This window comes from Melospiza melodia, chromosome 24 (genome assembly GCF_035770615.1).
Source record: "Melospiza melodia melodia isolate bMelMel2 chromosome 24, bMelMel2.pri, whole genome shotgun sequence".
In the NCBI taxonomy this organism is placed as follows: Eukaryota; Metazoa; Chordata; class Aves; order Passeriformes; family Passerellidae; genus Melospiza; species Melospiza melodia.
The window spans coordinates 8986370-9002358 of record NC_086217.1 but is presented as its reverse complement, the minus strand read 5'-3'; the positions used below and the strand labels follow the sequence as shown (position 1 = coordinate 9002358).

At 47.4% G+C, this 15989-nt stretch overlaps 1 protein-coding gene across 1 annotated transcript; it reads left to right on the top strand.

Annotated features, from left to right (window-relative positions):
• Positions 1-297: 297 nt before the first annotated feature.
• On the top strand, positions 298-15170 carry CRLF3 (cytokine receptor like factor 3). The gene is made up of 8 exons (XM_063175488.1): positions 298-443; positions 2871-3078; positions 4865-4952; positions 5412-5589; positions 6587-6809; positions 8066-8198; positions 11155-11267; positions 12123-15170. Exons 1-8 carry the CDS (start codon positions 312-314, stop codon positions 12374-12376), a joined length of 1329 nt encoding a protein of 442 aa, XP_063031558.1. The 5' UTR covers positions 298-311; the 3' UTR covers positions 12377-15170.
• Positions 15171-15989: the final 819 nt, after the last annotated feature.

The window sequence follows — 15989 nt, the reverse complement described above, 5'->3', positions numbered from 1 at the left end:
CCCGGTCACGTGACACGAACGACCGGACGCGCGCTCGCCCCGCCCCTTCTCTGCCGAGGCCCCGCCCCCTTCTGCTCCCTCTCCCGCCTTCGCCGCTGTCAGTCGGGTTTTCGCGCCTCGGCCGTGACGTCACGCAGCTACTGCGTGCCCTGCCCGCCGCTGACGTCACGTTTCGCTGACGTCACCAGCCGCCGGTCCGTGCCCCGGGGCCGCCTCCCGCTCCCGCCGCGCTTCCCGCCCCGCCCCGCGGATGCGCGGCCCTTCCGGGGCCGAGGTCCGCCCGCCCCGCCCCGCTGCCGCCGCGGCTGCCCATGGAGGCCGCCGCCGCCGAGGCCGAGGTGCGGCTCCTCTTGCAGGAGGCTCGGGAGAGCATCGAGGCGGCGCGGAGCTACCGGCGGGAGCTGCAGCAGCGGCTGCGGGGGCTGCACCAAGCGCGAGAGCAGGTGAGGAAATGGGACGGGACGGGACCGGACCGGGCTCTCCGGAGCTGCCCCGGGAGGAGCGGCCGGAGCCCTTCCCGGGCTATGCCTGCCCGGTGCCCGCAGGCGGGCTCGCTGGGGGCGGCGGGCACCGGAGACCCCGCTGGGGGCGGCGGGCCCTGGCCGCTCCTCTCCCGGTGTTTGTCCGTGGTTCCTGTCCGCCGGGAGAGCTGGGATGGGGCTCAGGTGTGGGCAGGGTGGCGGAGGGGGAGCCCCGGGGGTGATGAGAGCCCCGGGACCGGCGCGGGTGCCGGAGATGGAGCGTATGGGAACGGCAGATGTGCGACGTGTCCGAGGAAAAGGACGCGAGCTGAAGTCTCTGACTGAGCTGGGCTTCGTTGTCTGGGAGCAGAGGGAGCTTTCCCAGGCACGAATAAATATCTTGCAGAAATACGCTTCCGAAGTAGCCGGGGTGCTAGGTCTGATTTAATGGGGGGTGTTATGCCCGTGTTCACACGGGGTCCTGCCCGGGCAGCCGCTCCCTGGCCGGGATGCTCCGGGCTGCTGTCCCCATGCTCCGCGGGGCCCGGGTCACGTACCCGCGGGTCGGGCGGGACGCTCCGGCATTCCCGGGCAGCCGGTTTGGCTGGAGCCGGGCAGGGCTCCCGGGGGACCGTGAGCCACCCGCGGGAGATGCAGGAGCAGATAGGAGGGACAGAGAGCCGCAGTGCCGGGCCGGCTCCTCTGCCCTGGCAGCCTCTCAGCACACGGAGTTTGCAGGCTGGAAGTGATGCCTTGGTGTCTTTGATTCAGCTCTGCGAGGGGTAAATAAAAACCCAAACAAAGCCAAACTTAGGGAGTGTTTCCGTGGGGACCTCTTGGTTTTTCTGAAGTGGATCACGTTAGTGCAGAAACCTGCTGTGGATCTGCTGGGTGAGTGTCCTGCTCCCAGAGCGTGTGGGTGATCATTGGACATTTAATTAGGCAGCGCTGGAACCACAGACTGCTTAAGAAAATGAATTGTTCATGGCTGTCTTTCATCCAAACCTTGTCATCTCAGTGTTGCTGGGCAGTGAGAGGCAGCCCATGTGCCATTGTGCAGTGAGTGTGTAGTTAGCTCACCTTTCCTTTTGCTCTTGGGGGCAATTCCCCTGCTGTGTGCATGTTTCTGTTTTCTGTCTTTCCATCTTCTTGCTGTTTTGTGCACATCCAAGAGTTCCCTGTGTTCCCAAGGTGCTGAGTGTGCTAGTCTGGGGTTTGTGTAGTGGCAGCTTTGTTATTTGAGGGCTGGTTGGCTGATGTGATGGGACTGGATCACTCACGTTGCTTCCTTTTCCTTTGGACCAATGGGATGTGATTTTCTGCAAACTTCACAGAGCTCTGTGTGTTCAGGGACTTGCATTTCCTCTTTTGCATGATGAGCAGTATCTAATTCTGTGGCTGAGCTGCTGAATTTGTATCTGCCTCTAATGGAGGTAAAATGCTTGGAGAAGTGAGTGTTCTGTCTTCCTTTGCCCCACCCCTTCGCAAAGCTAAATACTTCCTTTTTTTCCTCAAGCATTGAACTTACAAGAAAAGGGAAACAGAGCTGTGTGGCAGCTGCAGACCTTCATGAGTATTTGGTGAAGAGGAAATTTATTTTACCTAACCAGAGAACTTCCTGTGTTGGTTGTCTGTACTTCTAAAGATCTAGAAATTACGTGTAAGGCTGTCAGCGTGCTGCAGCGTTTCCTTGTGTGCGTGACTTAGAAAAGTTGTTCACAGGGAGATGTTTACTTCTGATTTTTGCATCTTTAGCTCAGGGATATTCAAGTGTGTTTTCTTCCCCAAAAGCCAGATTCAGCAAGTTTGCAGACATCTTAATGAGCACTTGTAGAACCTTCTGTGGTCGGGTTCTTCCGGAATCAAAGCAGACGTGCTGTTCACCCTGTCCGGTCACCAAGGGTTTGAACAAAATTGAAAAGAAAGCAGTTTTATGAGGATTTTTAAAATCCAGTGAAGTGATAGCACTTGGAAAAGTGCTCCTAGATAGTTTTCTAAAAGTCTGATAGGGTTTTGTTTGCAAGGATTGCCAGAGGATGGCAGAGTGTTTTTTAAACAGGATTATGGCAGTGGGGTTTTTTTGAGGGGCAGCAGGGAGGAGATCTACAGAGCATTTGGATTTTTCTGACAAGAAAGATTCCTTGATTGAAGCATCCATAACCCACGTTGTATTTTGCTTGGCTCATATGCTCTTCCCCTCATCCAGGCTGGTTTCTTTGCCTCCCTTCCTGCTGTACATGTACTAAAAATGACTTCACTAATTTGTTAACTGCCAGTGGTGATTTTTTAAAGCAGACTCCACTTGCAGCTTTTCTCCAGCAAGTGTGGGTGAGATGCTTCAGAAAAATAAAAGATGTGCATGGCCTTTGCCTTTATCCTGAATCCTTCTTTCCTGTCACCTGCACTCAGATCAAAGATAGTGCTACATCCACCCGAGATGTGCTTGAGCAGCATTTCAGCGATTTGAAGGGGACCCTGAAGAAGCTGCTGGACGAGCGGCTGACGTCGCTGCTGCAGGAGGTGGATGTCATCGAGCAGGAGAGCATCAAGCCCCTGGACGAGTGCCAGAAGCTGATCGAGCACGGGGTCAGCACGGCCGATGATCTGCTCCGGGAAGGTGAGGCACAACCTGGTGCTGGGTCTGAGCTCTGCCTTCCACTGTGGCTCTGTCAAAAGTCTGCATATTCCCGTTATTATTAGTGTGTTTGGCTCATTTTGGACTTGTCTCAAACTAAATGTTAAGAATTGGGTAGGTGTAGTGAAGAGCTGATCATTATTATCTCCTACAAATTTTTATTATCATCCTACAATGATAATTATTATCTCCTACAAATCTGTATTTCAGCATTTCACTCCAATCCTGGGGTGTACATGTCTCAGTGTAGCCTCTCCTGGAGGGCAGCAAGGGTAGGAAGTACCTATTTGAGAGTTGTTTCACTGCAGAGACATTCTCTGCCCCTCCAGGGTAGACAGAAAAGTGTGTCAGGGTACTTTGGAATAAAATACATTGTGGGTACTGCTATAGCAAAGTGTCTGATTTGGTGAAGTAAATTATGTCTGTCTTGCTGAAATAGCTGAAATAAACACATTGTCCTGCTGAGTGTGATTATGTTATTGTTGGTGGGGAGCATGAGGAATCAAATGGCCATTGTATGGGGAGAATTTCTCTAAAAAGTCTGAAGATGAGGCAGACAAAAATGGACATGTGGAATATTACTGTAAGGGCCAGACTGTACCCTGCTGATGCTAAATACCTCGGCAGAAAGGAATGTCACTCTTGCCTGTTTTCCCCAGGCTGGAGAACCTACTGGGAGCATGTCTGAGCCGTGAGTGTGTTGGCAGTTTCCTTGCATTGTTCTCATGTCTCAACTTTAACTTTCTTTCAGCATGAGCTCAGTTCTGGGAGCTGAGCTGTGTCCCAGGGGTGGGAAAGCTCCCAGTTCCTCCTCAGCCCTGAGCTTTGTGCTGGCTGGGGAGCTCAGTGCCTCCTGCTCACAGGAGCAGTGTTTAAGGATTAATTTGGGGTTTTTCCTACCACCACACTCTAGCCCAGCTGGTGTTCACCTTGATTTCATTTTAAGTCTCGGGTTACTGACTCAGAGTGGTGGCAGGGTCTGATGAGGAGCTGGCTTGCTGCAGGTCCCATTCCCCTGAGTGCTCTGAGCATCCCCAGGGCTGTGGGCAGGACCAGCACAGGCTGAGGCACAGAGGAGTTAAACATCCATGGTTATTAAATCTCCTGCTGCCAATTATGACGTGTGCTTTCCTTCAGAGATTTGTAATGTGTGTAATCCTCCACTTGGAAAAGGACTGAGCTGGCTGAAGTTGTAAATTACCCTAAAGTCAGCAGACAGGAGACTGGAGCATATGTCTGTAAGATGAAGTGTGGGATGCTACTTTATATGGAAAGCTTAGGAAAATATTTGTGTTTATCTCCACACTTTATTGCATGGATTAGATGATTCCATTCATTGTGACAATGATTGTGATTGTAGCAAACAGAAGAATGATTGACATTATCTCTTGCTTTTAAGTGCCTGCTTTTTAATTTTCTGATCAGTGAATGTGCTTTGCTTTTTTCTTCATTTAAAGCTAGTGGAGAAAGGGATCAATAATCCTGGTTTTTTTGTCATCTGACCCCAGTTCTGCTTCTGTCTGAGACCTGAGGCAAATTATTACATCTGTTTTGGGTGTGTCTACAGGTAGCTTTCAGAGCTTCAAAAGTTGCTAGATAGGCTTTATATTGTTACCTGTAATTGCATTTTCTAGCTAAGACTAGCAAAAGTGCTGAGAGTGCTTCACATTTAATTGGTTTTTCATGTCAGAACTGGTTATTCTTTGAAGCAAAGAATGCCTTCTCTGGATCTTGTCTCATTAGAAATATTTTTACTGTTTGGTTACAGGAGAGAGTGCAGTCGATGGAGATGTGGGACAACAGAATGAGAAACTTTGCAACTTTACAAAAAAAGCTTTACACATTCAGCTAGATAGGTAAGACACCAACATTCTGAGGTGGTCTGAGGCAGTGGCACATGTGTCCTTCTTTTTAGGGGATCTTTTCTCCTTTGAAACAGAAGCTTTCTGCTCCATTGCCTCAAAAGTTCATTTGAGGTGCTGCTGTCCTGCTTGTTTCACAGACACCCTTTGGGGCTGGCACTCACAGAATGGAGGGGATTTTCACCCTCCATATGTTCTGTGGGAATAGAGGGTGTTTATTTGTGAAGGATGAAGCCACTCCCTGTAGAACAGCCTGTGTTTCAGAGTATTTGCTGACAAACAGTCTGGTTAGGGCTGAAACACAATGTTTGCTGAGTCTTTTAAGTTTGGAGTGCACGTGCCAATTTCTGCAGCTGTTCTCTCTTTGCAAATCTGCACAGATTCAAGTGTATGGATGAAATTTGAATTTGTGGAAGCTGGCCTCTCTCATTACAGCAAACTTTCCCTTCTCAGCTTACCAGAAGTGCCTTCCTTGGTTGATGTGCCTTGTTTATCTGCCCAGCTGGATGACTGCCTCCTTACTATACTGAAAAATCAAATATTCAGGCATGGAACTGTGGCATCCCGCCCACCTGTGCAGCTGGAGGAGTTTGTGGAAAAACCTGGAGGTATTTTAGTCCGATGGTGTAAGGTAGGTGAAATATCCTGTGTGAAATTCCTGTAGACTTGAGTTTTTTTCTAAAAAAACCATACAATGCACTTTCTTCCACTGCCTTCCAAGGACTAGTTCACTTCAGTGTGGAGTTAAAAACTTAGGAAGAGGTTAAGACAAGGCAGTGCAGTGATGGTGTGTGGCTGGTGCTGGGTTTGTTTCTGCCTGTCTTGCTTTGCAGACCCAGGAGAAGGCTGGACCTGCTCTGTTACACTTTTACCCCTAAACACCTTTGTGTTACTAGGGAGATGCAGTGGGTAGAAAAAGAAAATATTATTATATTAGCTAGGCCAGTAGCCTTTCTCTTCAACACACAAAATCTATTTTTGATAAACCACTGTGGTCTGATGTGGTTTAGTTGTTGTTGGACAGCTCTGTGCTCCTTGGCAGCATCAAACAAACCTTTGTTGTTCTAGCAGCAGCCACTCACTGCTGGCCACCCTTCAGTTGTGAAGGATGTGCACTCAGGTTGTTAAACCATAGGCACTGCTCTCAGGTGGGGCCTGATTTTCTGTGCTGTGCAGGAGTTCCCTGGATTTGGTTGTGCCTGGGGGATAATGGAGGGGTTTTTTTGAGGGGGTGTGTGTGTAAATATCTTTTGACTCAGAGATATCAAAGAACTGGAAATCATTCCCTGGAACAGTTTATGAAGGACAGCACTAATTTTCCCTTGCTGTTAAAAACTGGCACAGAATTTCTTCTGCAAAGTTGTTCTCAGCTTTTGGCTGAAGGATCTTTTTATATCTCTGCTAGAATGAACAGCCTTCTGTTAAATGTTTCTTCTTCTGTAGATATTTTCTAACTGTAATAAGATAATTCTGATACATCTGTTGGTTCAGACACTGATGTTACTTTCTGCAAGGCACATTTTCTGCTCTGAAGCACCTTGTGAGTGATCACCTCAGTGCTGTCCCGTGCCCCGCAGAGGGGAGGGACAGCGAGGGGCTCCTGTGTGACTCGGTGACCGTTTCTGCAGGTGGATGAGGATTTCTCAGCGCAGGATTACCGGCTGCAGTTCCGCAAGAGCCCGGGCAGCCCCTTTGAGGACGTGTACGTGGGCTCGGAGCCCGAGTTCCTGGTGCTGCACATGGACCCCCACGTGGATTACCAGTTCCGCGTGTGCGCGCGCGGGGACGGGCGCCAGGAGTGGAGCCCCTGGAGCGTGGCCCAGACCGGCCGCACCACGCTGGTGCCCCACGGTACGTCCTGAGCTGTCCCTCTGTCCCATGGTATGTCCTGAGCTGTCCCTCTGTCCCACGGTACGTCCTGAGCTGTCCCTCTGTCCCACGGTACGTCCTGAGCTGTCCCTCTGTCCCACAGTACGTCCTGAGCTGTCCCTCTGCCCCACTCTGCATTCCTGGCTTCCCTGGCCCAGGGACACTCACCTTTGCCAGGTGGCTTGCTGCTTCCTTAGCCTTAGAAAGCATGTCAGCCAGGAGGAAAGCATTATTTTTTCTTCTCCCTCACCACAACATAAGGATTCTTGATGACCTACAGTGTTGGGAAAGATGAAACAGGAAAGCCTTATAAATATGATTGTCTGGCAAAAGATTTTGAGAATATAGAAACTATAAGCGAGATTGAAATGAAAGCAAGCTTTGAGATCCCTCAGTTACTGAACAACTGGAAAACAATGGTGTGGCCAGCTGAAGGTGATCCCCTTTTGATGGAACAGCACCCTCTGCTTGCAGACAGGCCCAAGGGTCAGAGCAGACCCTACCAGCTTGGCAGAAGGGGCCCAAAGAGGAGTTTTTAGGGTTTAAAATGTAACACAGTGTGGTAATGTAATGATTCTTATAGGCTGTATGTAAATGCTGTAGGATTTGTATCTTGTACTAGATTGGTTAGTGAGAATCAGAATATTCAACACAGAAGATTTATTGTACTGTAATGGGAACCTTGCACTTCTTACACTTTTGCTCTCTTACCCTCTCATCCTCTCCACCCCTCTAACACCTGCTCTGAGCTGTGCCTGGCAGCTCCCAGCAGGGCCCTGCACCCAGGCCCTTTGCAATAAACACCAAGTTCCAGACCTGGCTGCAGAGATCTCTCATCTCTGTCCATCCCCACCGTCCTACCCCTGACGTTCCTACACTACAGCTCATAACAAGCTCTTATCTTGGAGAGAGGAAAATTTAAATTTTCTCTTTACTTACAAATTCCTAAGTGCAGTGGGTAATGAAGGCTTTCCTTTTCTTACAATAAGACTTGGCAGGGATTGCAGCAAAGAGTGAACTCCTGCTGAACTCTGAGCTGGAGAATACTTTTTGTAATTGCAATTTATTTGAAAAACAAATCTCTCCATAAGAAAAAGGCAAAACCAGCCCCTGTTTTTAACATAGCTTAAGCTGCATGAGGTGCACTGAGTAGACATTGGGACTGGCTAGATTTGGCACAGACAGGACCAAGTTGAGGTTCACAATTTTCTTGCTTCTTTTGTTTGTTTTCTTTGAAGAATGGACAGCTGGTCTGGAGGGTTACAGCTTGAGCAGCCGAAGAAACATAGCGCTCCGGAATGATTCTCAGTCCTGTGGCGTGCTCTACTCCAAAGCTCCCACTTATTTCTGTGGGCAGACTTTAACATTCAGGCAAGTCCTTTTTGGGTGGCTGGTGCATCCCCTGTGAGCTGTCACATCTGAGTTGTGTGTGAACCTGAGGCATGTTTGAGTTGTAAATCAGCTCAGCTCCAGTCCAGGTAGTGCCTCTCTGTGACATCTGACCTTCCTTTAGTTCTGCTTCCTGGCTTTGTAGGAAAACACCTGATGTTTTTGTAGGACCTGCACTTATATAAAAGTGAGTGAACTCCTGAGGAATGGTAAAATATAGCTCATGCTGAGCAGATCTGTGGAATGTTGAACTTCCTGATGTTTTGTAGCAGCTGTTACTGGCTGAAGTCTGTGGAGCTTTGCCTCTAGCTCCTTTTAACCTTGGGTCAGGGGTGCTTTCCTTCCTAGACTAATCCCTGGCTCTGAAGCCTTTGACATGAAAACACTGATGTGCTGTTGGGATGACAGTCTGGCAGCAATGCCTTTGACATGTGAGATAATTAGTGCTGGTCAGACAACTGCTTGAAACTGGCACTAGAAGATCCAGAGTGGGGAAGGGATCTTGTGAATTTCAAACTTTCCATCTGACACAGAACATGATTAAAAACCTTGGCAGCTTTGCTGCCTGTCATCCTATCCCTGAGATGATGCTGTTTAACAGGGTATGAGGAATGTTCTTGTGGATATGTCAGTTGTGATTACGGACCTCAGAGACTCTGAAGCTTTGTTTAATCTTTTCCCTGGTTAAATAAAACTACTTGCTGTACAGCAGGCAGCCCCCACAGGCAATTGAAAAGGGCTGTTCATGATACTTTCATGAGTTATTCCATGGTGTTTCATTTATCCCTTCCTGATAATGGATTATGTTAACTTTAGATGGTTGTAGTGTGAGGATGTATTCAGTTGCCCTGTCTGAGATGGATAAAAAGATCTAAAGCTTTCATTTGAAATCTGTTGCTAGATTTAACTTCTCTTGGCTCAGCAATGCCTGTGAAATTAAAGGCAGAACCTTGAGGTTTCCCTTGGTTCTCTCTCAGTCCAGTGCTTTTTATCTTTTTTATTGGTAGCATATGAAAATGTTTTGCTTCACATTTTGGTTATGGACTTCTCTCCAAGTCCATAACCATCCTGATTGTTTCAGGATGGCAGAGCTCAAACAAACATGTGTCCACAAGAACTATCGTGACACAAATCTTGAGATTGGAGACCTCAAAAATTGGTTTTGTTCTTCTTCCAAGGTCTAAGAGTAGCTTCTTGTTTGGAAGTGTGAGAGATTTTCTTGGGCTGGGAGATGCAGTACTTGGTGCTTGACTTCCTCCAGCTGTTGGAACACAAGTTGTTATTCTCAAGCAGCTCTGTGTTCTCTGAGTTCAGGACCCAGGCACAGCTTGTCAGTGAGCAGTGAAGTTGTGATAAACACAGTGCTTTGTGTCTACATTTAAAGATAAACTGTGGCAGTTGTCCTGAGGTGAAGCATTTGGCCAAACTGTAGGAAAACATCTCTGCTTTAGGTCAAGTCTCCTCCTGTTGCCTTGCAGCCTCCAGGGAGCTGCCCTGGCAAGGGAACATCTCTCCACAGTGAGATCTCCTTCATCCTTTGCTGAGGGCAGGCACACAGTGATTTGGGCTGACCCTGCAGGTGCCCTGTGCTGCTCACACTCTGTCAGGAGCCCAGCACAGCTCTGCTGAGGCAGTGCCTGTGGTGCCCATGGATGGACCATGGTTGGAGCTCTCTGTGCTCTGGGGCAAATGGAAACTTCGGGAGGTTCACCAGGCCCAGTGTCTGGGCTGCAGTGACAGGGACAAGGTTTTGCTGTGCAGCATTTTTGTTGTGTACCAAAAGGAATTTGAAATCTCCTTTAGGGTTGCTTTGGGAAAGATGGTGGATCCTTTCCAAAGTAAAAGCTTCTTGGAGATTCAAGTAATCGTTTTTCCTTTGCTTTACAGCGCAGGGCTATTGCTCTCTTAGTGCCATTCCCAGGGGACTGAAAACCTAATGGAGTGCAAAAGTAAAACATGGTTCCAATTTTATCTTTGCCTCTAAAGATTTAACCCCTTGTGTGCCAGTCCACTCTCCCCTTTAATTCCTGTTTCCTGAAAGTTCTGCTAAAGTTTTCCTTTGTTTGCCAACAACCAAAGATCAGCCTGTTCTTTCTCTCAAGCTGCAATGAAAATAACAACTGCTTTAATATCTAGAAAAGACCTGAGTCACTCAGGCTCTCTGTAAAGTAGGATTTAGCACCTTTGAGAGGTGGCAGTACAGGAGAAGGGATTTAAGTCCAGAACAGCCCTTCAGTGTATGAGCTGTGCAGCCTCACTCCTCTGCTGGGGCCCACAGGGAAAACTGAGTGCCTGGTCATTTGCACAACTTGTTTGCATTTTCTTCAGAGATTCTTTCCCCAGACTAAAACTCTAAATACAGCTGAGCAGAGGCCAGACATGTAAATACTCCTCTAGGCATTGCTTGGTTTGCACCAGGCTGATGTATTACAAAAGCCCAAACTAAATACACCCCCAAAGCAACACCCCATCCTCATCCCATTACAGCAGAATATGCCAGGGTCCAAAAAACCTATTTCAGTCATGCTTATTAAATCCCTGCTGAAGCTACAGCTGTCTTGCCATAATACATGATGCTGACCAGTAGTGTGGTATAGCTGATGGTCCAGCTGAGCAAATTGTATGCTTCAGACAACTGGAAATCATTTTGAAAGGTCATTTCTAAGCTGTGACAGTGGAGAATTTATTAAATAGCACTGGAAGTTTGCAGGAAGCAAAGGTTTCCTTCATATTTTGTACAGATTAATAGAGTATTGCTCAGTGGAGCTCTTGGAAAAGCTGGTGGGAATTTTGTCATTCACCAGGGATCTCCACAAAAGTTTGGGTGAATTTGTTGAGAACCCTGGAGCACAGTACAGGGGTCTGGAGTGACTGCCTGGATTTCATGGTATGTTTTGATTTAAAGCTTCAGGTTTGGATTTAACCTTTTTCTTGCCAGGATTGAGACCGTGGGGCAGCCGGACCGGCGGGACAGCCTGGGCGTGTGCGCGGAGCAGCGCAACGGCGACGAGTCCCTGCAGCGCGACCAGGCCGTGTGCGTCAGCACCAACGGTGAGTCTGGGCCACAGAGCCACACCAACACCTGCGGGGAGGAGAATTTAAACATCAGAGAGCCCAACCCAGCCCCAACACCTCAGCTAAACCCTGGCACCCAGTGCCACATCCAGTCCCCTTTTAAACACATCCAGGGGTGGTGACTCCACCTCCTCCCTGGGCAGACCGTTCCAGAACTTTGTCACCCTTTCTGTAAAAAACTTTTTCCTAATATCTAACCCATATTTCCCTTGGCACAGCTTGAGACTGTGTCCTCTGGTTCTGTCAGTGCTGCCTGGAGAAAAAGCCCAGCCCCACCTGGCCACAGGCACCTTTCAGGGGGTTGTGGAGAGTGACAAGATCTCCCCTGAGTCTCCTTTTTCTCCAGGCTGAACACCCCCAGCTCCCTCAGTGCTTCCTCACAGGGTTTTTGTGTTCCCAGCCCCTCTCCAGCCTCATTGCCCTCCTCTGGAAGTGTTTGAGCATCTCAACATCCTCCCCAAACTGAGGGGCCAAAACTGGACACAGCACTCAAGGTGTGCCCTCACCAATGCTGAGCACAGGGGAAGGGTGACCTCCCTACTCCTGCTGGCCACACTATTCCCGATCCAGGCAGGAATTTTCCTTCCCAAAACCCACAGCCCCTGGCTCTTTAGATCCCTACGTGACACATGAGCAACTTTCATGTATGTGCTGCTTGTGCAGTTAAAAATCCTTGGTGAGATCATAGATCTCTTCCTGCTAGCAGTTATTGCAGCCTGTTCCATGTGACAAGAGAAATGTAGCAGGGTTACTTCCCTATTTGCCTGCAAAACATAGAGAGATGTATGTACAGAAAATGAGAAATATTGTTAGATCTGCTGACTGTTTCAGGGGCAGTATTTGTAAATGGAAAAGAGATGACAAACCAGCTGCCTGCTGTTACTTCTGGCTCCACTGTGACATTTGACATGGAAGTTGTGCAGTTTGGACCCTGCAGCAACGAGGGAGGAAACTTCAAACTTCGAGTAACCATCAGCTCTAACAACAGAGAAGTGGTCTTTGACTGGGTACTTGATCAGTGCTGTGGCTCTTTGTATTTTGGATGTTCATTTTCATACCCAGGCTGGAAGGTTTTGGTCTTTTAGCTGTGAGTAAAGGGATTTTTTTATTCTTGCTGTAAAGTTAAAAGCTGAGTTTCCAGCTGTTTGACAACAATCTGGTAACAAACCCCTGTCTTTATAGTACTTGAACTCCACTATATTGTATTTCATACTGGATTCATTTAAACAATAATTGTGAAACATTGGATTTGTTACTCCAGAAAAGCTAGAAACAAGCATTTGTAGGCAAATTAATTTAAGCAGTCCATCATACCTTTCCCTTTTTTCCTCTAGACTTGATTTTTGTCAGTATTTCATTGTACTCGTCTCAGGGTACGCGCATTGTGTAGAATTAACTTTGCTTAAAGCTGCTGCTCTGTGAAATGAGTGTTTTAGGGGTGGTAATGGACCAAAGTTGTATTTCTGCCACTCAGAGCACAGTATTTAGAGCAGTGAGGTCCTGCTGTGCTTCCTTGTGCAGATGCTGCCTTAGGGGTCTGTGTGGGCAGCGGGGCTGCCCGTGGCTGCCTCCTCATGCATGGTACTGTTATCCCTCTGCAGCAGGGACTCTGAGCCAGCCTGGGCTCACAGGGAGCCAGCCTGTTCCTGTCTCACCTAAGTGCCTTATTTCCATGCTTCTTGAGCTGTATTCTGTGTTGTCACTTGGAATGTGTTTTCTGTAGTAGCTGCATGGTAATGCTGATGTTGACCATGCACGGCTGCCTCAAGCAGACCAAGCCAGAGCAGGATGTGATCCTGAGCCTCCCTGAATGTCTGCCCTGGTTACAATTCACACAGAGCCTGTGTCTGAGCAAGTCTCAGTGATTTGGTACCTGAGGTCACCCTGCGGATTGGCAGCTGTGATTCCTCAGAGCCCTCCTAACACTTCTCTTACTGTGTGCCAACACAGGTGATGTTGTGATGTGCAGGATTCCTGGCAATCCCAAATTCTGCCTGGGGACACTGGACTGCATAGGCTTAGTCTCAAAGAGACTGAACTCTGTTCAGTGCAGGTGCATGGCCCAAGCACTGCAGACTGACTGCAGCTGCTGCTGCTCCACCTGCAGTGAGGGAGATGGGCTTTGGGTGGGCTTCAGGCAGGCCCTGCCTGCACAGATTTAACCTGGGGCAGTCAGGATTGAAGAGATGGTGGTAATTAGGGTGTCTCCTCCATAGAGTAAGATGGGATAAATAATAGTGTGAATTAAATTACTTGGAATTCAGAAGTTATGTAGTTACACATTTTTCCTCTAAGGAGCAACTAAGATGGATAGGCTCAGTCTCAAAGAGAGCCTATTCCCGGTCAAAAGATTGCAATGCTACTGGATTTAAGGAATATGTAAAAGTAACATTCACTGATGGGCTTACCTCAAGTTCAGTTAAAATTAAATATATTTTATCATGTTAGAGTAGCACTATTTTTATAAAGCCTAGACAATCATACTGCCTTTCCTTCAGTGGCAATGTGCTACATTAGCCCTCTATGCTACCATAATAAGCTTAAAGCATAAAGGCTTATTTTACAATTAATTAGCATTGCCCATACTCACACTGTCAGTACAAAAATATCAGCCACCCTGCCTGAATTTTTCCCCATGAAGCTGTAGCAGGGGTACAAGAATTTCAGACAAGGAGAATGGCTTTTGGATTTATACCATTTACAGGAGAAAAAAATGTGTGCATTTAGATGAGTGCGAAGAACCTGCACAAGGCAGAGTTGGGGTGGAATGGGCAGGAAGACAATGAAGTGAGGAAGACTGAGCTGCTGCACGTCAGATCATTCACTGTTAGCCACAAAGGGCCTGCAGAACTCCTGGCTTTTCAAGCTTCACTAGTTCAGTGTTAGGGGAAAAGAGAATACTGCATATCCTGTGCTTTCAATGTTCAATTCTCCTGTGAAGAGTGTTTTCAGTACCTTTACATAAAGGTTCAGTAGATGAAAGTGTCAGTCCTGCTCAGAGGGCTGGACAGGCACTCCAGACAGCAGCTGACTTAGATCTTGCTCCATGTAGTAGTGCTGGCAGTTCTACTTACACACTTCAGGTATCAGGTACTAGTTGTAACTTAGTACTTCTACCATATGGAAAGTAAAATTGTGAATATCCACACTCCTGAGGTACCAATGGGTCAGGTACCTTTTCATCTGCTCTTGGAGGGGTTGCTCAGACTATAGATTCTTCAGGATATTTACTTACATATTAGAAAATAAAGCTTAAACCTTGAATTCAGGTACTTCCAGAGGTGGCAATGCCGTGTCAGGTTGTTCAGAATATTCATAAAAGCAGCTGAAGATCACTGTGAAGGGCCATGAGAGGCCCCTACTGCTGCCTGGAGAGCTGGGGAGGGCATGAGAAGTTTTTCTGCCTTCAGGCTTTAGCTGTGTGTTGAACGAGGGCAGTTTGCCAATGGTTCTTTTGTTACTGTGGTGGTTTTGTTTTTTATTTGAACTTGGCACAAGCCTCGCTGTCCAAATTGCCAATGAGGTACTTTCAGCCACCTCTTGGAGCTGCACCTTGTGAACAGAGGAGGAGTGAAGAGTCTCAGGGCAAGAGACCCGAGCACCAAAGGAACAAAGGATGCAAAGAGGCGGAAGAGGCTTGAACTGAAAGGTGTAAATTCTGTTCTTCCGCAGCAGAGGTCAGCTGGGTGGAAATCTTGACACTTCCTTTACAATTTGCACCTCTAGCTCTTGGAGCCCTGCAAGCAACAGAGTGTTAATGGCTTATGAAACCCAATCCTGAAAGTTGTTTTCCTAAGCTAGTACATTAACTTACCTCAACTAAGACTTATGTGTCAAGAGAAATTTGAATTTTTTTTAAATAAAAGTTTTATCCCTCAACTGTGTATGGTCTAGAAAATTATTTATTGAGGCATAAAGCTGAGCACCACAGCATTCTAACAAGATAAGAATATGTCTTCTAGAGCATTGCTGCCATCTTTAAGAGCTTCTCCTCATTTATTTAATCTTCTGTCCCTCAGAAGTCCCAATTTATTTCCAACTTTCCCACCTATGCACTTACCTTTATGTCCAAATTTTAACTGACATCTCTGTAAAAAATCTTTTTCCCTTTTAATACAATTTGTTACAGCATCTGAGCTACCTCCCTCAATATTCCATCCCAGCTGATTTGTCTCTGTCTCCATTTTACTGTTCCCATCTCTTACTGGAGCATTCCGTGGTGCAGCTCTTACACATCTGTAGTTTTTGGCCAGCAGCAGAGGGATTTAATCACCTACAAATAAAGTCCCTGTTGGACTAACACATAGCTTTACTTCATTCCCTTAGTCTTGCTTTACCTGGAGCCTGTTCCCGTTCTTTGGTCTCTTTTAAAGGAAAAACAGCTTGTGAAACCAATAAGTGAAGTTGCTGACTTGGCAGCTTTCTCTCATAAATACTCCATTCACATGAGCTTTCTTCATGACAAGATGCCAAGTGTTTCTCCTCCAGAGCTGCAGCTTCTCTCTCAAATTGAACAGCCTAAAAACTGCAGGTCAGAGTCAGGGAAGGACTTACCTACTCCAAAGCCTTTGTTTTCTTGGATGTGAAACCACAGTCAGATTTGTAACTGGGAACAGCTCCACTCACTGAAGATGGCACCAGACTTCTGTGAATTAAGAAATATTTAACTTGGAACAACACTGTAAAAATTGCCCTCAC